This window comes from Opisthocomus hoazin, chromosome 2 (genome assembly GCF_030867145.1).
Source record: "Opisthocomus hoazin isolate bOpiHoa1 chromosome 2, bOpiHoa1.hap1, whole genome shotgun sequence".
NCBI lineage: Eukaryota > Metazoa > Chordata > Aves > Opisthocomiformes > Opisthocomidae > Opisthocomus > Opisthocomus hoazin.
Genome location: NC_134415.1, coordinates 34,566,527 through 34,589,510, shown reverse-complemented (window position 1 = coordinate 34,589,510; position 22,984 = coordinate 34,566,527). Strand labels below are relative to the sequence as shown.

Below are 22,984 nucleotides of genomic sequence, written 5' to 3'. Positions count from 1 at the left end.
ATAAGCAATGTCATAATAGCCAAATAATTTCCAATTCTGATTCTTGTTGTGTTTCTCAGCACAATTTCTAGCTCTCAGAATTCTATCACATGCTTTGGAGGAATAACAAAAATTACACATGATTCTGTCACAGCAGAACCTTTATTAAAAATCCCCACAATTTACCTAGCAGACCTGACTTAAGACTCACATCACAAACTTTTCTCAGAAGTACCAGCAACAACTGGTGACCACAGCCATTTTGTGAAGACCAGACTTTAATATTTAAAAAAAAAACCCAACCAAAAAAGCAAAACTACCCAAAGACACCCAATGCAACTGCCTAACAGCCTAAATATAAGAGTACTAACCAAATGTCTGTCTGCTTTATCAAGGGGATTACAGAAGGAATAAATGCCATCTGCAGATCTCCTCAAAGTATCTTTAGCCCTGTCAGAGCTTACTGAAACTGGGGGCAGTATCTGTCAACTTGTTCCTCTTCATAGGAACCAAGTAACCTGGTCATTTTTAGTCTTGTAATCTGGAAACAATGCCTTTGGCTAAACCAAGACAGGATTCACTGAAAACTTACAATAAAACATACCCATATGTTCTTACTGTTACCCTGCTTGGCCTTTGGCAGTTATGGTCATCACACACACAAGAGTCTGAACTATTCTGACATTCTGTTCTCTTGCTTCCCAGGTGATATGCAGAATTTGTAAACCTAATTACTACTTCTCAATTACTAAAATACCACCACACGTCAATCCATAAAGAGGCAGTAGTCATGAATAGCTTTGTATTTTCTTACCTACACAGCTGCATGAAGTTCTAGTTTAAAATACCCCTTCTTCACTTACTGAAAGTACTAGAAAGAAAGCAACACACACATTTGGAGGGTTTATCCAATTACAAAAGTGAATTTTAATCTAGAACAATACTATTCTTGCCTGGGATAGGAAATGAGGATTTGGTGGTTTTATCCAACCTGCTTAAGCTACAGACTACTCCATGATCTCCACATTAAAATTTCCAATATAAAAGCTATTTGCTGTGATTTTAATGATCAATCTCAAACATGCAAGAATGTGGCAAAATCTAAGTCTGTCCTCTATATTAGATCCAATCTTGCCCTCTGATAGTTTATGTTTCAGGTCAGAGCATTTAGTTTCTCTTCCAAGAGGTCCTTGCAAAATCAACAATCCTGGCAGTCATACACTTCTTGAAAATTACTAAATTTTGCACTTGGAAAAGACCAGTAGCAACAGTTTATATAACGCCACCATGCCTTATCTTTAAAACCCAACTGCATAGAGACTTGCCTTCAACCTGACAGACAGATGCCCAGCACCCTTTCTGAATCCATGTGAAGCTCTAAGACACAGGCAGATTACATTCTTTCTTTCTATAGACATTGCTTTATACTTCTTCTCATTAAAATCCAAACAATCCCTGTTATGTCCATCAGTCAGGTTGTTATCATTTTCATTAAAAGTTTGGTCCTTACCTGTGTCACCTATTAAACTGTCAGTACCTTACTAGCCAGTTGCTATCCTGATCATTAGAGAATATCTCAAGTGCAGCTTCTAGACTCTTCAGCTTACCTTTGCTAAAATTAAAACTTTTTTTTTTTTTTGCTTGTGCCTTTTACACAAACAAACCCTTCATTTTCATCCCATGACTCCCTCAGCTTGTTCAACAGCCTCTTGGATAAGAATTTGTCAAAGGCATTTCGACAGGTCTAGTTTTTGGGGTTTTTTTCTTCCTTTGTCCACAACAAAGACAAGTTCAAAGAGTTCTCAGATCAGCATGACAGAATTTTCCTCTGCCAAAACCATGCTAATTAGACTAACATCTCATGACCTTCCTAGTACTGTTCTATCTTCTCCCTCCTGGATTTGTCAACCACAAATATAAGGCTGACAGGTTTGCGTTCATGCCACATTTCGCATAATAATTTCCTGTATGGTAAAAATACATACAAGGTTGCTTAACAGAAAGGGCTGCATTAAGATAACACAACTATAAGCCCTGCCTAATGCTCACAAGTAATAATGAAATCAAATGACAGGTTGTTTTTAACATGAACCTTGGCTGAGAATACAAAACGAAACAAATAAAAAAAAAAAATCAAGAAAATGTAATCAAACAACCGCTGAAAACATTGGATAACTTGTTTCTCCCACACAGCCGAAAGGGAAAGGAAAATAAGGCAGAACTTCCCACCGCAGATCTAAGGCAGCAGAGTCAAAACACCAGAAACAATTACCACGAGTCAAACCACATTACAACATAAATGAAATCTTTGTTTCAAGACAGTTATTTAAATTTGCAAAATAAACCACAAAAACAGCAAATAAATTTCAGTTAATATAACTGAAAACCAACACAAGTACTTTTGAACTTAGAAATAACAACCCCCTTTTTTTCCCTGCTATTCAAACCCATGGCTATTTATCAGTTTTGAATTCTGTGCAGTAACAAGTTACTTTAGGCTTAGTGTGCTCTTTGAGAGAGAGGAAAGAACAAACACCTATCTCCAAGTTTCTGTGGGATATTCTGGAATGCACCTGAAATCATTAAACATTTCCCATATTTCACTGTTCATAAGAGGCACCTCTCAGACCTACTATTAACAGACAAACACCGACACTCCACACCAAAAAAACCCAGCAAAAATCTGTTTTCAATCTAATAAGTGGCACACACTTTCCCAAGTCTCATCACAATGCTTCCCCTTTCACCGAGGTTTACATCTCATTTGACATCAGAAAAGATTGCTTCTTCCTTTACTACATCTATGCAGTGTTTTCATTACGATTTTAAGGTTGCCGCACTCAATACTGCCACAACACAGAGGTGGTCAAGAGGGCTTAATTGTATTTCTAGGCTTTTACAGTGCAAAATACATAAGTTTAACTTAATGGGAAAACATTAATCAACCCTGATTTGTATATGGATTTCATAGCAACATGAAAAGAATTCTGTCTGTAGAAATAGTAACTAAACTAAGAGATTAAAAGACGAGAGTTAGAATGAATAGAGTATTTTTAATGCCTGAGCAAGATCAGCCACCACAAAAAAACCCTACAAATCAGTGAGCTGCACAAGCTGAGTTACAAAGCACCCAAGTTTTATCTCTCCTTCACCAACATCCTGCAAAACCTTGAGCAGTTTCACATCTCTCCGTGCACGCAGGAAGGAGAATGCTTCCTCCAAACAACTCTGCTCAGAAAAAGGACTCTCTGGTTGAATACATTTGTATTCTCTGCCTGCTGAAGGCTTTCTGTGACTGCAGAATAAGACCAACTTTTCTGACCAACTGTTCAACTTCATTATAGCGAATTTCATCAGAGAAATGCCACTTACAAAAGCAGCATATTAAGGACTGCTTTAAGATATGCTAAGACTTCCATCTCACCACAAAAGTTTCAGAATATGCACAGTTATGCCAGTTTAATTTCATATTTCCTTTATACAAAGAAAAGCAGAAAACCACTTCATGCACCATTACTTTGGTTTCCCTTGGATTTCTTTCAAACCCAGATCTCTTCTTAATGTAATATAGCTGAGGTAAAACCTGCCTTGACACGCTTATTCCAGACATACAAAACTGATAAATTCTTCTTTTCTAATCCTCTAGAAATTACCAGAATAATGGAATAAACTACAGCCTCAGGTACTGCCTCTTCAATAGGAGCGCAGGGCAAAGCCAAGACACCATCTTACCTGTTTTAATTGGGTTTTCTTTTCCACACAAAGCATTTGGCAATTTTACACCCTGGAGGAAGTTCACCATAGAGCAAGTTGCTGTAGTTGATTAAAACCAGCATTTGCGTTTTCCAGCCAGAAACAAGGAAGGCACTGTCCTAAGCTCCCTTTAAAAGTTGCAACCAGCAACTTTACAGAGACTAATACCATCAAAAGCCATTCTATTTCACTCATACACCATAGGCTTAATATCACGGTCTTCTCAATCCCCAGTCAGTTCACATACCCTGCTGACACTGGACGCTGCACAGACAGAACTTGCTCTGCTTTCTGGCAGCCAGCCGCTGGCTGGCGGCAATATTTATCCAAGCAGCAGGAACAGCGTTGCAGGGACTCACCATAAGCACCAGTTCTTCCAGTACTTTGAAGACACAAGGCTGATTCCATGTTTTTGTTTCACAAACAACTCGGAACACTGCTCTTTGGATGAGATGTATACATGTGTCTCCAGCACATCTTACACATGAGAGAGAATATCCCAAGCAAGGGGTCAAAATCTTTCTGCTATTTTAATGAAACTGGTACAATTTGGCCCTACGATATTGTTAGGGTCCAAAATTTTACGTTTGAGTGAGTGTTACCAGGTGTTCATCTGAGTAAGCTCTCTTTCCACTCTACCAAACATGCATGCATGCACAAGGGCCCGTAGTTCAGAAGCAGACAACCCAGCCAGTTCCAACAGGCCTATGCGAGAGGCTGGTGCCCAGGTATGCAAGGCTTCTACCTACCCCATCTGCCGAAAAGCAGCCTGCACCTTCCTGTGTACTCCCTTCCATGCTAAACAGCTCAAGGTCTTCACACACTTCCCACCTGCTGTTGCCCAAACTGTGCAACCTGTCATCATTTCGTCTTAGCATGCTAGCACAAAGTTGGTTTTGTTTCCTCGGATAAGAACGTGCTATAAATGCTGCTGTGATATCAAATGCTTTCACAGCTTCCTTCCCTGAAAACCACTGTTACAACCTAAAAAAAGAAAGAGCTAAACTAAGAGGTACAGCTAGCAAAACTTTCAAGACGACAGTGAATGAGTACAACTGTGTATATACATCCTCAGTTCAGAATTCAGTACTCAAATCAGTATGCTACTGCTTTATGTGCAGGATGTGAAAATACAGGCTGCTGGCAAGAGATGTTGTATAACAGGGTAGATTAACAGAAACAGCAAACCAGGAACAGAACCACCCCACAGTGATGCATCTTACAATTTACCTGCAACATATGCGTTCTTAAAGACAATGCCGTCACCCCAATAAAATTATAGCTGTCCTTGTACTCTGATGACCTTCCTAGCTTCTTAAAAGATGTCGCAATGATTCCCAGTTCTAGATCCAAACAGAAAGTTTCAAAATTTTTCCTCTGCAGAAACAAAAAAGTCAGAGAGACCAAGCATGACCTGGTTCAGCGGTACGGCTTGAAAGCTGCCCTGCTCTTTGCACTGGCAAGTCACACAGCACAGAGGAAGACAGACTGGAAGTCTGGTAAAGCCAGCTGCAGACACCCCAGGCTGACACCGAAGGGAATGCTCCTAGTAGCAGCCCCCTCCCTAAACACAGCTTCGTTTGCTGCAGCTGCATGAGCTCTCCACCAGCAAGGCTCTCCTGAACCACCTGGCTCTGGGGTGGCCCTGCCAGCGGTATCCTGAGGTTGACCTAAGCTGGCTAGGAAGTTATGCCCTCAAGCCACAGCCCCGCAAAGGCTTCTAAGCTGGCAGAAACCAGCACTGCCACCGCAACAAGTGTGAGGTAGTATTGCTACCTGCTGCTCTTCTCCACCCTGCTGTACTTTCTCCCTCAAGTCAGAAGTGAACTAAATCAAGGAACCTCCAGGCAAGTATCCTCAGGATGTATTTAGTACTAAAAATTGGCTTTCATCCACTATTACAGGCCAGGTCTTCGGACTGAACTCGCTACTACTGTCTTTTAACCTTTAACCTGAAGCAACCATGAATATGCCGGCTACTTTTCACAGCTCTATGGAAGCCGTCCCTTGTAATAGAGAGTCCAAGGTTTGAAGGGCAACTTTAGACCCTAAAAGAGCTACAGAAATCACACTGCACACAATTCCAGAGCACTGGGTACACAAAGTGTGCTACTAAGCAGCCAGACAAAAGCTATCCACAATCAGGGTCCCTTCTGTTTAATCAGAAAGTTTAAGCAACATAAGGCAAAGCCACATCCAAACATCAGTCTCCTGCCTTTTCTAAATCAGTCCCCAAAGCATTCTACCATGAAAATAATATTGGATACTTGTAACCTCAGAATGGTCCACTTACACATAAATTCTTAAATTCAATATATGCATTCTTACGAATAATCAGAGTTCACTCCTCTACATCAGTTACATATTAATTTTATGTTATATAAATGTATCAGGGAAGCAACAGACTCTTTCCCACCCTACATGAAATCCTGCATGTATCATTTGAGTATTAGGTCAAAGTCTAGAGATAGTAAATTAAAGCCCTGAGATTATATCAGGCGTACCAGGCACAAAATAACAATTTTCTGTAACAGTCAGGCAAAGCTTTGTAAACTGTACGTATTTACTGTGAGGCTGCAAGCTAATGAGCTCAGAATAAAAAAGAAAACAGGATTATCAGAAATAGCACCATTAACTCCCAATGAAATAGTTTTTTTTCCCCCCCAAAGACACTTACTGCAGTCTTATGTATTCTGAAATAGGTTACCAATAATTCATTATTTTTGCATAAGTGTTTAATATTTTCCAATCCCAGCAGATTAGACAAGGTAAAGAAGAAAACAATTCTTCAGCAGAAAAGTAAAATCTGGGGTCTGATTCTTGCCAGCAAGGTACCACTTGATGCAATTAAGATCTTGTTCCTGAACCAGACTGCTGCAACAACAATATTTTTAGACCCTGAGGGAAGGGAGTGCCTGGCATCATTCTGAAGCGTACGCAAATAAAGCAGCAGCAGCATACTAGCAGAGCTCTGCTTTGCCTCCTCTAGCCAAAAAGCATGTCAAAGCAAAGAACTGTAGGGCTCTGAGGCATGCACACACATCCCCTACAATGAAAAGTGAAAGAAGCAGAAAGGAAACATTTTTTCTTCATTTACAAGGCAAGGCTGGCAGCACTTCTGATGGTACCATCACACACCTATCTCTTCACATGGCCAAGAGCTGCAGGCTGCAAGCTGTGTTTCAGAGCAACAGAGAGGGGGATGTTCAGGAGCGTTTCTACAGGCAGGCAATGACCAGAGCTTGCCAAGGGTCCCACTGTTTCTCTCCAGATAGGACAGAAGGCCACCTATGCCCTGCAGCAGGGACCCAGAGACATACCAGCATCTCCCTCTCACCAGCTCCCACTGAAGGTTCACTTTGCAGCTGGGACTACTCCACACTCCCATGGCAGACCAGCCCTGCTCTACAGGATTTGGGTCCTGAAAGTATTAAAACACTTTAAGCAAAAAGTATTGTTCTTACCTATATTCCAAAGAAACTTTCACAGATCTGTGCATCCAACCTCCATACACATGATCAACCTAGTCACAGTTAAAACCAAAACCAAGTGTCTTATTTCCCATGCCACAGCCCAGGTATATTACTTACATTAAGTCAGCTACCCAAGTTATAGAAAAGGAAAATAAACCTTTGCTTATGTTTCTCAAAAGTTATGTTTCCCAAATAAGAGTAAAGTTTATTTTTTAATTATTACTGATAACAGCCATTCAGCCCAGAGTTTCATGTAACAGCACTATTTAGATTTGATTCAGCACTCCTCCTCATTCTCAGTTACGAAATAACGAAATTATTACCCTTAACGAATTAAACAGTTCCACAGAAGGGGAGCTGGGATCAAAAGGGAAAATTCTCACCCTGTAGCAACCTGCTGCTTCACAGAGTGATAAACACTGTTGCCGATTTTTAAACACGCATGCTTACAGAAGAAAGAAGAAAAACCACACAGAAGATCCATCAGCAAAGCTGAATTTTGAACATAAGATGTTTTACACAGGAAATCCTCTCCCACCTCAAAAACCCAGCACAATCTTGCTGGACTAAACAGTCTCTTACCCACAAGGAACTGTACAGACAAAAGTGATAACAGGATATTTCATAAAACAAGATTCTCTTAAGTATCTCCCAAACTCTTCGTCAGAGATATATTTTCTGTCTTCCCAATGTTACAAAAGACTTGATTTATTAATTTTCATGCACACATTATTTTTCATTAAAATTGCATAAGTCTGTGTTCTGTAGGAGCTAAAAATATTCAAGTAGCATCTTCATAATGAATTTGTCAGAAAGGCAGCAGATTTATTGAGCCATAGTAGTGAACAGCTCCATTCCACAGATTCAGACACTCTTCCAATTCAAGGATAGGCAGATATCCAATTTATCTTCCTGTAGCAAGTCTGGTAATCCCATTCGCAATACAAATTAATTAGTGTAAGCTCTAAAAAAGTCAAGATACCAAGAGAAAGCAAACACTTAGATTGTTAAATCTGAAGAATAGGTTTTTGGTATTGCTTGATCTGCATTTAAGAAGATATTAATCTTACTCATGTTTATGATGATAGAAGGTCATGGACCAGCTGCAGAGGAGCAAAAGGATTAATTTTAGATAACAACTTTCCTTACTTTTTCACGGATTAGTTTTCATCAGGTGAACAAGCCAAATCAAATTCTTTTGTAGCCATAAGACCAAAAAAAAGGGAGCAGAAGCAGCTGAAGCCCAGACAGGGGAACTGGGATTGCCCCTTTTGGCAACTGCCTAGTTTTACTGGATTAGATGCTGTACAACACTACAACCTTGATTACTTCAGCATGCTACATTCCCCATCAAAAGATGAACCAAGCAGCTAAATGAACACTAGTGCCAGTGCCAATAACAAGAGAACTGGTGACCATCCATGGTCAGGGAAGCATGAATACACCTTTTGATTTAAAGTGGTTACTGACAGTGTCAGCCAACTATGAAACAACTCAGTGTCACAGGTTGCTGCATGATGTAAGACTCAAAAAAACAAACAAAAAAACCTTCACACTGAATTCTGACCCCTGAAGACCATGGAAATCCTATATACAGAACAGCAAGTGTGAACAAGTGTCAAGGACATGAAAGCAAAAATATCCTAATTTAATAAAGACAAGAACAACCAGTTTCACAACACTTTTTTTGAACATTGCTATTCCATCAACATAGTATTTAGGCTTCTGGAAAACAAATGCCCATCTTTTAATACTAATAAACCTCCATTTCTTATACGGTAACAAAGAACAATGAAGACAACAGAGCAAGAACTCATCAAACACTCTACAGTCATGGGCAAGTTCGTAAACTCCATATAGTGAAACTGCCACACCCAAAACTTTCCAGAGAAACTGAAGATGGAAAGCAGCTAAGGCTGCTTCTCAGCATAATGCCTTACACTGCGGAGGTTTTGTGCCAGTCTTCCTTTTTAATCAAATACGGCATTTTGGGATCCAGTGATAAAACAATATTACTGCATGGTCTTCAAAGAGTAGAGACAGCTGAGGAAAGGTATTTCCATTATTATTTTTTCTAAGTGTTTTATTCCTTACAAGTTTCCATACGTTATTAAAATTAACAGGTTAAGTTTATTACAATACTCCATCAACACTAATACTCTTTTAAATTGCTCACCTGTGCAGTTTCTTAAACTCGTGCAGACTAAGAGCATACTGAACAAGTTCTGTTTCTTTGCCATCAAAAACAAATATTTCTTCATTTGCATTCATTCTGTACAGAGAAACTCAAATTGTATGTAAACAAAACATTAAAGACTTTTACAACCCTTTTACATGATAAATGAAAGCAAATTACAAGTCAACACAAAATTATCTTGCCAAAACCTTCTGTTGCAGTTTCCTAACGTGCCACCTTTCTAAGGTCTGTGGATACAAATGAAACAGAGCAGAAATAATAGTATGTTCACTGTTCTTTCATGGAGAATATACCATATTCCTGTATACAATGTTCAAAATGGTGACTGCCAAGGATACTGCGACAAACCAGAGAGCTTTGCACACACTCATAGCAAAAGTTTTCATATGCTCACACTCTTTAACTGGAAACGTCACTAACTTACGGCTATGATTTAGAAAAATAAAAAATCCTGAAAAATTAAACACAGATTCTAAGCAAAATTTAACTACTGCAGTAATTACCATCCACCTCCTTTTGGCAGGCTGAGAGCAAAAGAACAGTATGGCAGCTACAAATTCACACTTCCCTAAAAAAATGGCAATTTGATTATTTCTTAAAAATCTGAAAACTAATTTGATGTTTCAACCAAATTTTAGTTTAATGTTCATGTCCCTTGAGCCTCAAAATTCAGATGCAAAAGAAACTGACTAAAAACTTAATCCTTCTATTTATTTTGCACCAAGTGAGGACTTGTCAGGATGAAGTGGGCGAGCTGGAAGTATCAACCAGGAGATACTATGACTACCTGCTCCAGTGCTGCACCACTGAATGCCACCTATAATTTACAGATTTGCAACTCTGATTGCTGATCCTTGAACTAGAAGACAAATTCTTTGGGTAACATGGAGAACACAAACAACTTTTAGGCACTTCTCCAGCTCAAACAGCAACACTGCCTTTCCCGCATCTGAAGGTGTTATGAAAGGAGTCTTTTTTCAGCTCTTGTTTTCATTCCCCTCTTCCCTCCTCAAACAAGAACACTAAAAATAAGTCTCTTCCAACACAAGAACCTAAGCTTTTTAACAGGTTTAAAGTGCCTGGGATTTTGATGGAAAACTCTTCCTAAAGACTTGCCCTGTCTGTCAGGTGCTTGACTACTAGAGATTTTGTTTCATGTTTCTAGACAGCACTCACTGTCAAACTCAGTTTTACAAGCAAACCCAAATGAAGATACAGGTGATCTAGTAGTTTTGAAAATAGTAAACACAGGTGAAGGGATTAAAAAGGAACCATTGAGAGCTTCAAGCTCCAAACATTTCTCTAGGAGACTTAGAGATTATAACTTTTGGAATGAAAAAGGTGACATTTTTCTAACATTTCTAGAGGCTTACTGGGAAGTCAACACCACCTTCATGTCACTGGAACAACAACCTCTTTTGTGTGAAATATTTATTGCATCATGCTCTGCACAACAATAACAAATCTCATTTCTGTCTTCCAACCAGTTCAGATTCAAAATGTATTTCAGAAGCTTCTTTACAGGCATTAGGGGCACTCCCAGCGTTTAAAGTGCATTTTAATTAAGCCATTTAGACACACCTCAAAGTTGTTCACATTCTCCCCTCCCTTACTGAGGACACAGGCCACCACATACTAATTCAACTGTCTGAAAGCAGTCTGTTGTCGTGGAGAAGCACTGCCCTGTACTCGAAAAAGTACTGAAAGTCTTTCCAGAGCTGCTAACCACAATGACAGAAGTAACAAAGCCTGCCTGCAATGCTTTGCAGCGACAGCTCCAGGTTAGAAAAGAACACAAAAGTAGTGAAAGCCTATCACAGAACAATTTACATTGGAAGGGAACTCAAAGCCTCTAGTTCCAAACCTTGCTCAAAACAAGGGTAATTTCAGCTGAACACTGAACAAGAACAGAGATCTCTGAGCACACATTCCAGTGTCTGACCACACTCACGGTGAAGGTTTTTATCTCTCCAGCTGGAGGGTCCTTTAGTGAAGCTGGTGTTTGTTTTGTCTTATGCCCTTGGAAGAAGCGCTTTTGCTGTGCCCTTGGAAGCAGTGCCTGGCTTCACCTTTTCCATGACTTCCACCCACCACACAGCTGAAACCAGCAGTCAGGGCTGCCCTTTATTCTTCTCCAGGCTACAGACCCAGCTCCCTCAGCCTCTCCCCACACACCACGTGCTGCAGCTCACAATCCTGCTCGGTGGCTTTCCGCTGGACCGGCTCCTGTTTGGCCAGTCCCACACTGCATACAGATCTCTAGATGCAGTCGGACCGCTACCAAGCAGATGTGACCAACTACGTTCCTCAACCTGCTCTTACCACATGCACTAGAGCCCAGTGCACAGTCACCCTTCGCCGCTGCAAGGGCACACTGCAGACTCCCATGCAGCCGACTCATCTGCCAGCACGTGCAAAGATGCAAGGATCGTGCTTCACCCCAGCAGGTGCTGAGGCAGCTCAACTCCTCCAAGAGAGCCAGGGCCTACGATCACGTTGCTTCTTCTGGTCTCACAGCAGCTTTGTCCGCCCTCCTCATCTTGATGGGGCAGGTGTCCTGCAGACGCCCATCGCCTTGCTGTCCCCTCTCCAATCCTGACCTGAAAGCTCTGCACCAGGTCATACCTCTGCAGAAACACAACCCCCTACATCTTCCCTGCCCAGCCTTTGTGAAGAGCATGCACTACAGCACTCCAGCTGACCACATTTCTGTGATCCAAGGGAGATCACCGGCCTGCAGCACACACAGACCTCTCGTTTCACCTGGGCATTTCTCATTCATGCTGTGCACCCGCAATGAGCCCCCAGTCCCACAGCTTCTGAGCTACCCCACACACATTACCCTGCTCTGTCCCTCCACTTATCTGCTAGAGAAAGCATATGTTACATTAACTTATTACTAAATAAAGCACTGTAAAGGCACTCAAGCCTGCCTACACTAGCTAACAACAAGTTGCTTTTTTATTTTTCATTTTTAAACAAGCTGCTACTTTAATTGTCAGTCAAGACTGATTCATGAGAATGTTCTATAGACTTGGAAACTTTACCCTGCTAGCCATTGATTCACCTCAAGCTTCCTAAATCTATTACTTTCTGACTCTGCTAGAGATGGGACTGGTTTCGGCAATTTGGCCCCCAATGCAGCATACTATTTAGGAACACAAGAGAAAAGCTCAAAACAGGCTTGAACCAGAACAAGCAATGTTAGAGTACAGCCTGTAACTCCTCTGAAACCGAGACCCCCCGCACCTTTTCTACTACAGGGCAGAGACATACAAGAGGTTCGGCCACAGTATGCATAGAGGACTAAAAAGGTCAGCTGGAATCTTATATTTGTTCTGCACACATATGTCAGATGGACTTCCACGCCCCAATATCTAAAACAATTAAATATATTCAGCACGAGTTCCTTTCTCAAGGCATAACAGAACAAGCACTATTTTACATTCTGTCACATTTCTCAGACTTCCCAATATCTGAAAAATAAACATTACACACTGAAGCTACTTGCTGTATTACAGCCAATCATGTTACACAATTACTACACGTATTTGCACTTCCTGTCTCTGCAACCACATTTGATTTCAGAAATATGCTGACTGTAAGGCAAGGAGCAAGAACCTCATGTACTTGCCTTCTGAACACACCACATGGGAAAAGCAGGGCTGTATCTTGTTTACTTATGACTGATAATTACCTTTTTAATAATGGAAAATGAGCCAGACATGGGCAGTACCCCAAGTCTTTCAAGACAGGCAAGTATCAGGAACCCCTGTTCTCTTAGTTCTCATTAGGAGCTGTTCCAATAGATAAACATTATTTTAACTGAAGCATGTGCACTATGTGTATTAATTTGTGTTGTTACTGTATCAATGGTTAATATGGACTAGTGATGTAACATTGTGCTCTATTCATCCATAAACATTAATGACACATAGCAGGTTACAAACTACTGAAACCAGCTGATCCATTTACCTCCAAAAGATGACGTGCACCACCTACAGGTCTTAGCAGAGGGCTACAATAGTCAAACTTCCCTAGTTTTTTAAAAAGTTTTTTAAATAAACAGTCAGATGTCCAATTCTACACTACTGGAATAAAAGTAAGTCAAAATACCTCCTGTATAAGTAAAACAACAGGCTTATTTCAAAATATTGCCATCCAACATCAGTTCAACTCGGGTAATTCAGCCCAGTTTGGTCAGTGTTTCGCACCGGTTGGTGTTAAATGGGGTCCTTTAACATGGCACACTTCAACCTAAGCAATAATCAGTAACTCTCTTTGACTACAAAGGAAACGTAAAGGAACAGCAGTCCAGATTTTTCCTTCTCAAACCAACTATATGTTCTAAACTACAGTTTGTAATTCTTAAAACAGCCACAATATACTGTCAAGCATATAGGAAACAACTTGGCAACTGCTTATCTTTCAAAAGATACTTGAATCTGTCAATACATCTCATCAGTCCCACTAACAGCTTCTCTTATTATGCTTGTTCCTTCAGATTAAAAGAAGAACAGTCCTACACACTTTGAAATGCATGAAGATTGGGAGATCAGCACACCAACAGCTTACGAGTAAAATACGTTGCTTTTATCCCAAAGTCAAACAGCCAAAGTAGTACTTGAAAGCAAGATGCATTCAGACAGGCTTAGCTATGCTGCAGAATACACTGAAAAAGTATGACTGTAGTATTTCAGTGTCCGTTAGCACAGATTAAAACAAACTGCTCAGAAAGAATTGCAACTCAGGTGATTCTGTGGCTGTGCAAGACACAGGAGGTTATCAATGGACCTCTTTCAACCCCGTAACACTTGGATACAGGAATCTTTACAAGCTTCACTAAGAGCTTAACTCCATTTAATTACTCCCCTCTTCTTTTAAATACAGCTTGTCCTAAACTCAGTCAACCTCAGCCATACAGAATCACAACATAAAATGCAGAGATTATCATAACTCTACAAAACAGGTCAAGTTACATTTTCTGCCTATGATTTAATCCCAGCTTCATGAAGAAAACATCCTCCCTCTTCCAAACTTGCAGAACTTCTGATGCGCAGTAACGAACAAACAAGTCTGACAAAAAAATTAAAACTTCCTATGGTTACTTTCACATAAGAAAACTACAAATCGGAGCAATAACTTTCAAAATCTTAAAACAAGCATAACCATACAATTAAAGTTGGCTTAGATTTTTAGAATCCAAAACTGACAGAAGTAGATGATCTTGGGCACATAATCAAGAACTTACGATGAAAGCTCTCGTAATACATGTCAAAGTAAGATACAGCGGTCAATAACCCTGGGGACAAATATTTCAGCGTCACATTAAAAACATTTCTAGGTGTGCTCTGATCAAATTACTAGGCACAATTCTGCAAATTATTAGAAAAAGTAGAAAAATTTGTTGAAGAGAAGCAGAATAACTCAGTCTCTAGAAATCTAGAGAGAAAGCTAGTCATTGTGTAACTTCTTTAAACATCAATGTGACTAAGTCAAAATTTCTTTTTTGGTAGTAGTGATCTGTGCTAAAGCCCAACAGCATATACAGACATACCTGCAATGTCCTAACCGAAATACAAGCCTTAGAGAAGGTATCGAAGTTAAATTCAGTTTTCTGGCTTCTTCTGCTTTGTCAAGGTACACGCTAACACATTTTGCAATGCATTAACTTCCCATTCGCTTGAGTTGCATGGCTTGCTTTTAGACGATAAGAACACTGCTACATTTGGCACAAGTTTAAAAAAAAAAGTGTAACTTCTGATTGCATGGTGTACATAATCAAGAGATTAACACACATACACACTGAAGGAACATGGTCTTTGCAATTCTCCTTTCTGAAGGATTGAGAACCACCTGCACATTCTCAGCAGAGATTTGCCAGTTTCTCTACGGCTCTGTATGGTCTGATACTGCTGCCTGATGGTAGGGCAGACACATGGTGACAGGCAGCAGTATGGAAAAGCAAGGGAGAAAAAGACCACCCATATTTGGGCCACAATATCTAGGCAAGATATGGTAAGAGTGCCCCACTGCAACCACAGACAGTTTCTTCCTGGAAGTACAAAGAGGTCACTACTCCTTAATTATTTGGGTTTTTTTCGGTTTGTTTTTTTTTAGTTGGTAAACTGGAAGTGACATCAAAATATTATACAGCTTGAGTATTTGCAGCATAATAGTTAAGAAGTTGATCCTATGCTGCCTTAGCCTGTAGCATGAATCATTTGACCATCTAAACATACCTCCTCTTTAAAAAGTCATAATTGTAAAAAGCATTTAATATAACAGTAACCTGTCAACTTCACCTCAAGAAATAACACCTTCTGCTCTAACTACAAGGTGTTACAGGACAGCACAAAAAAACCTCCAGCACCATTATTTTGTGCTAAAAGAAAGAGCCTTCTATAAATTAGTTACTAACTTGCGTAAGTCTATCAAACACGTAACACTGTTACCTTTCTTCAATTCTATTCTTGTCCATAAGTGGTTGTTTGATCCACTGATTAACTAGTCTTTGTCCTTGTGGGGTTCTGCATTTATTTAGTAAACCAGCTAGAGACTGTGCAGTGTTAGCATTTTCCACAGAACTCTGGAAAGGGAGGGGAAAAAAAAAAAAGAAGAAAAATAGTTAATGAAGCTCACTGCTGACACCCACTGAATGGCACTCAACTTTGCTACCTAGAACAGGTTAGTGTTTTTTCTGTATTCAACTTGGCACCCATCAAAAAAGGCCAACAAAACAGCATGGCATTAAAGCATTTGTACTCTGGTCCCCGGAACATGGCAAACAATGAATGGGTTTGTCCGTTTTGAAACTAGCCAAGTAAACAGGAAAGTCAGAAATGCACCCAGTCACTGGGTAGCTCACCATTTGAATAGGAAAAGTGGAAATATACCTAGATATTTGCTAGTTTGACCTTTATAAGGTCAAAAAACTAGCGGTCCTGTCCATCAAAAAAAGCAGCAAGAAACAGGACTTGAGTTCAAGGGTTTGGGTTGGGGATCTTTGGAGGGTGCCAGGCAGGGGCAGGACACAACACGACACGCAACAGAACGAGGTAATGGGAGAGAACACAGTTACCCAAATTCTCTCAAGCTTCCCCAGATCATCTTTGAAGTACATAAACAGCTCTAAACTTACTCTGTTCAGATTATAGTTTATAACCTATGCTTTAGGTTTAATATTAACTGGACTCAGGACAGCCTTCTTGGCATTTTTCTCGGGGGTTGGTTTGGTTTTTGCACATACAGCTAAGAAGCAAAAAATTTGTTTAAGGTTCAAAAACAGCAAAAGAGCTTTTTCAACTCTTAACCTGGAAATTAAAATCTCAACCCTCTCTACCCAAGAACACCTGCCATTAAAACAGCAGGCAAGCATTCAACCAGGAGCAGGTCTGGATGCCTGTAAACAACTGGGCTGTAGAACTAGCATCAGCACAACAGGAAATGAATGCAGTGAGAAGGTATACTGGCACATATAACCTCTAGAAAATCTAATATCTAAAGTGGATGTGCCTATTTTCAGTGTTCTGGACAGTATTACACATGAAAAACTTCTGAATCCAAGAAAGCGTCGCAGAGTACATAGATTATACACAAATAACCTACTTCAGCACATCCAACTTGGAAGGCTACAGTTTCATACAATCAACTGCACCTGCTGCACCATAAGAACTTCACCTACATCCCTCACAGAGCAACTCAAATTATAGAATATTTTGCCTTTGCTTTAGTGCCTGCCCAAAAACCTCCCCACAGACAGCCTGCCACACAAGCAACAACGCAGCTTCCTGCTACACGGCAAAACCCTTGTTCCAAAGCTCACAACAGCCCTTAAAGACAGACTTGGCAGCGTATTCCCTATCACAACACGCGTAACGCCTGCAAGGCGTCTGACAGTGTTTAAAACACACTGTACAGGAGTGGCTGAAAACAAAGCTAAAACATAGAAGTCGCCATTAATCAGGATCTGGGGAATTGCGACTGGGCAGCCAGGCCACTTATCAAGCAGCTAAATAAGTATACTGCAAAACACTTACCAATTCAAGCGTGCATTTCTTACCTGAAAAAGGTTGAGGGCTTGAACAGCTGCATTATCTAGAACCATATATTGACTAAGATCAAAAGTAGTCAGCTCAAATTGTCCAAAATTAGAGTCATCTGAGAGCAACTCTAAAAACTTGATAATGGCCGACAAAGACGAAACAGCAACCTGAAGTTTAAAAACAAGACAAAACACACCACATTCTAGTTAGAAACACTCCTGAATCAGGGAGTATTTGATAAATGCCCCTAGAAAATTACAACTGGGGAAGACTTTGAGCCATGTCAATTCCAGCAGAGACATGAGAGACTCATCCTGTTTGACAAGACATCATTTTCATAGGGACATTCTGTGGCACTACAGCATCTTTCTAGGTAGGTGCAAGAATAACAAACTAGATATTTGAATAATCTTATAAATGCAATGTGAAGTGCACGCCTTGCCACTTTTCCAAAGCTGTTATCAGGATGTTTCTGGCTCAGGAACAAAAACAAGGTATTGCAGATAAATGAGGTATCATGGATCATCTCAGGACATGGTTTCAGGGTTAGTTTTCAGCCAGAACAAGGATCTGACCTGACTCACTGCATGGTGTTACAAACACTAGTGCCAGCACAAAAGAGAGGCAGCAGCATGACTGACTTGTTCAGCTGCAACACACTTCAAACAATTTTAACCTGTTATGAAATCACACATCAAGGAGAGAAGAAGTCTGTACCTTACACCTGCAGGGAGCATCAGCAGTGAAGGGCATTTTAAAACATGTTTAACTCAAGCAAACTACCACTTGTTTGCAGTTAAGAACAAACACTTTCAGTTCAGATGCAGGCACTAAATCCTATGCTTGAGCCACAAGATGACACAAAACACAAAAATATTATCAGAAACATTATTTCTTTTTCACATACCAATTTTCCTGTCATGCAAAATAATCAAAGTATCGTATTTCGGTCCTTAGGCTAGCTAGATTATGAAAGGAAGCACCTCTTGTGCACAGTCTATTTGTTTACCAGAGTTTACTACTTTAAAGAGATAAGTGAAGGGTTCTCTAATTCTTTTCCACGACCCCTGGAATCCAGCTTTGACACAGAGTCAAGCTGAGCAGAACTGATAAATGCTTCAGCAAGAATGTAGCTTAATATAGCAAGGGCTGTACAACATACTGCCCCAGAAGTATGGGAATCCAGCATAAAATAGGACCAGTAAGGATAGAGGAGATCAACTCACAACAGAGGCACACACACAGCACTCTGCTTCTGAAAAACAGGGGGACACAGTAAACATTGCTCTGTGCTCACCTGCTTTTCCATCTCTGGCAATGCTGCACTATTCATTTGTTCTTCTTTTTTGGATTTTAACAAGCGATTGAGATCCTGAACAATATCTTTTGTCGTGAAATCCGCCTTCTTCCTGTCTGTAATCAGGATTCCGCCCCTCTGAATGACCTGTTGTCCATACAAACACAGAGTTATCAATTACGTTCAATACTCAGGCAACAAATGTTCATTGCATCGAAGCAAACCCTGAAGAGATACTTATTTATTGCTAGGTTGCAGGGAGAAGAATGGTAGACAAGATTTTACCCTTAGAACAACTTTTGCTGATTAAAATCCAAATAAGTCAGCAGACAAATGACACATTTTGGACACATAAATCAAAACTACTTTGAGTTAACGCATTGCTCCTTCATTTTCCATAAATCAAGGAGCCTAGCTAGTAAGCTAGAATACAGCTTTTTAGATAAAAGTTTTGTCTAACTGTAAGCCACAATGGTTCCCTTACTTGTCGTAGTTTTCCCATCTCTCCTGCAGTCTCTCCTCCTGGCAGCACACACTCCTTCGGTCCTAGTTGAACCAGTAGAGCTTCAAGATTTGAGAACTGATCGTTATCTGGAAACTCACAGACACTCAATTTTCTCAGCGTAGTGTCGACATACCCCACTCCTACTACTCTTTGTCCATCAGCAGTAGACAGCTTAACCCCCACAACCCCAATGGCCGTTGACATATCATTGTTGGCAAAGAGAACTTCCTCAAACTGGGCAAGATTTCCTGGAGAACCCTATTTAGAAAAGAAATACACTGTGAAAGACTGTGTATATACACACATACTTTTTTTTCTTTAAAAAGGACGACAAATGACAAAACTAAGTACTGAGCAGTCCATTAATATAAAACATACAGCTGTTCTATTTTTTTAAACATTAAAATTTTACTTATCATCTACACAACGTGAACTGCTTCGGGTTTCCTTTATTTCCCAACCTACGGCAAAGATACAGAACAAGCTCTTCCAGCCTTAAAGCAGTAGAAAATACAGGGATATACAACAGAGCGCATGATTTACCATCATACCACCAACATCAGTCCCTGAAAACCCCAAAACTCCAAGCTGAGAGGCTCAGGAAAGAGTTATGTTGGTTTTTTTCATCTCATAATTAAAAAAAAAGGTTGAAAATTGTACCTTGTATGCTAAATACCAGTCATTTTCTTTGAGAGATTTACTGCCTGCTTTGTTCTTGTAAACTTCAACTCTGTAATGACGAACCAGAAGCAGATCTCTCACAAAAGATTCAAAGTTCATTTTACTAAGCACAACACTCTCAAGCTTCTGAGTTTCTACAGAAAAAGAAAAAAGAAAACTATGAGATACCTGAATTTGTTCATGAATTTTATTTTCTGTAGTCAAAATCTCCAAGAACAGCCTTCAGGAAGGACACTATTCTAATGTCAAAGCAGCAACATGTGAAATCCATGAAACAACACAAAACCACAATATTCAACTGGTTAATATGAAGCATGAAGAAAGCATACTCCATATCCAAATAAAAACAATGTTAATTTCCAAACTTCACTAAATCTATACACACATATATACAAAGAGATCTCTCACCCTTCCCCTCTCCTTACAATATTCTTGATTTGGTTTTCTAATTAATGTTTCACACATTTTAATCTAAGGAGTGCCGGAAGCCTGATACAGGTTTTCCTTCTGGATAACATCTTTTCTATCCTGGATAAGCCCCTTCTGTTGACAGAAGAGACTGCCACCCCATTCACGCTCAGAAGATGGCAAGACGCACATGCCAAGACACTGTCCTTTTATCACAATATAGCCTGTAAAAACAACGTATTCTCAAAAAAAGTTTAAAAGTTTACATTCAAATCGAACTTAGAAAGTGCCTAACTGACAAACTTCATGCTTCTATTCCTACAAGGGCGCAGGCAGATGATGCAGTTGAACAATTTTAATTCTGTACAGCTGCCAGGAGGAGCAGTACCACTTCTACCTCCCCACCTCCGCGCCACCTCCGGCACCAGCCTATCCACAGAAAAGGATAATTCCACTACTAAACAAACTGGGGTTTCTGGTCGGTGGCCAGATCAGCAAATGGAATTAACTCTGACTGGAGTCAGATACATGAGAGCCAGATGACGTGTAAAGCAAGCACAAGCAATAGATCGGGATTATCACATCCCTCTTTTCAGTAGCACGCCTTCATCACATTTGAGGCTTTTTCCCCCCTTTAAGTGAAAGATGTTAAACAGTGAATTTCCATACCCAAAAGAACCTAGGGTTTATTTTAAATAGGATTTTTTTCACTTTCTTTCTTCAAATCTCTAGCAAGACTTTTTTTTGCAAGCAGGTAAAAAACTAATTCCACATTAATCAGGTTCTTTCCCAAAGCAGAAGTGTCCAACAAAATACAATTTTTCTATTATTCAGCTGAGACTACATAATACACTAGCAGGGGGCGGGGGAGGCAGCTGAATCTGATGGGTGCTTTGAAATCATCCTGCAAGCCAGTAATGTAATTTTATGCTGACTTTTAGTTGGATATGCTAGATAAGGCTACAGTTTGCAGTGTTCTAAAACCAGAGCTGATAGTCACAGGCTTACAATCTGCGAAATGATTACTTTTAAACAAATACAAAAATAATACAGATGCATGTGTTTCTGTTCCGAAGAGATATCAAATTCTACACTTGAAACTATCAAGCTCTACAACTTCTCCACAAGTTTTGTGCTTTTTTTGTGGCTTTGGGTGGGTTGGTTTATTTTGTTTTGAGGGGTTTGATTTGTTTTGGTTTGTTTTTTACGTATTAGCTCATCACTTGCAACAGAAAGTGAAAAGCATGAAAGAATGCCATCCTGGCATTAGCCAGTGCACAAAAAAAACAAGTCATACATAAGAAACAAGTTTTAATTAAGTTTATTTTGCAAAGTATGAGCCAATAACTTTGCAACATTACGTTCCTCGAGATTAAGGATAATACTAAGGTTTGCCTCTTCTGACAAGACAATTTATCTCGATGCTCCTACATCCAACATCTGCAAGCTCCACCATCCCACATCAAGAGACAAATAAAAAGCAACAGGGGGTGGATGGAAGGGAAAAACTTCATGCAATATACATTTGATTATGTTATTTACTTCTGCAGGCCATTATCAGCCAAGCGTTAAGTTACCACTGTTTACCTATCACCTGCGCTACAGAACTGTATGAGCCCACTCCTCCGTTACCACAGGAAGTGCCAATCATCATCACAAATGGAAATCTACCAATCTCTGGAAAAAAATGCTATTAACTGCTGTCAGCCGATGCACCACGCCGCGTTCAATGAACCACTCGCATCCGACCGGCCTGCAGCGGGACCTTACGTGCAGAGCAGGAACACTCAGACCCGCGCTTTCCAGCAGACCCTAAAAACCAGCGGCCCCTCAGCACTACCCTCCCCGCACCCACGGAGGCCGAGGGCCCGCCGGCGGCCACGGCGCGGCCCAGCGCGGGCCTAGCAGCAGCGCCTCACGGCCGAGCCACCCTCCGCGGGCCTCGCCTTTGAGAAGAGGCCGCCGCGCCCGTCGCTGCCTCCTCCCCCCGCTCCGGCCCCGCAGCAAGGCCGCCGCCCCGCCGGGCCTCCCCGCCGCACGCACCCGGTGCTCCCGCCAGCTGGCGGATGACGGCGCGGGTGCGGAAGAGCTCCCGGGCGGCCAGCCGCGCGTCCGCCCCGTGCGCCGTGTAGTAGTCGCCGCGCTCGAAGAAGCGCACGGTGGTGTCGGGCTTCTCGGGCAGCGAGAGGACGGCGCGCACGAAGCCTGCCTCGGCCCCCGCGCCCTCCGACCACACCGCCTCCCGCGGCGGCTCCACCGCCATGCTGCCGCCTTCCCGCCCGCGGCCGCCGCGCGCGCCCCCCGCTACCCGCCGGCGGCGCCACCCAATGGCTGCGCGGCCTCAGCGGCGCGCGCCACGCCCGCCCCGCCCCCTGCACGGCGCTCGCGTCGCTGGAGTGGCGTGGCGTGGGCCCTCCCCCGCGCCGCGCGTCGCCGTGGCAACGCCGCCGAGGCGGGAGAGGCCTGCGGGGAGCGCAGCACCGCGAAGGGGGCGGCCCCAGGCCCGCAGGGGCTCGGTGCTGCCCGGAGCTCGGCGCCCCGGAGCCGTGCCGGGGCAGGCGTCGTGCGGCTGGGGCTGTGCGCGACCTCCTGTTTTTGTTTTCAGGCCTCGGCGGGACAGGGGCGCGCGGTGGTCGAAAGTCTTCC

General features: G+C 41.5%; 1 protein-coding gene across 2 annotated transcripts in view; it reads right to left on the bottom strand.

Moving 5' to 3' along the window:
- Positions 1 to 22,625, bottom strand: part of MSH2 (mutS homolog 2) — a 57,915-nt gene extending 35,290 nt beyond the window's left edge. Inside the window, exons 1-6 of one of the 2 annotated variants that reach the window (XM_075413147.1) lie at positions 22,382 to 22,625; positions 19,910 to 20,064; positions 19,229 to 19,507; positions 18,745 to 18,891; positions 17,465 to 17,614; positions 15,858 to 15,991 (exon numbers count right to left, since the gene is read on the bottom strand). In XM_075413147.1, coding sequence (XP_075269262.1) covers positions 15,858 to 15,991; positions 17,465 to 17,614; positions 18,745 to 18,891; positions 19,229 to 19,507; positions 19,910 to 20,064; positions 22,382 to 22,601 — 1,085 coding nt within the window. In that variant the 5' untranslated portion in view covers positions 22,602 to 22,625. Of the gene's footprint in view, positions 1 to 3,711; positions 3,809 to 15,857; positions 15,992 to 17,464; positions 17,615 to 18,744; positions 18,892 to 19,228; positions 19,508 to 19,909; positions 20,065 to 22,381 lie in introns of those variants that run through there. The other variant, XM_075413148.1, reaches the window with a different exon arrangement.
- Positions 22,626 to 22,984: the final 359 nt, after the last annotated feature.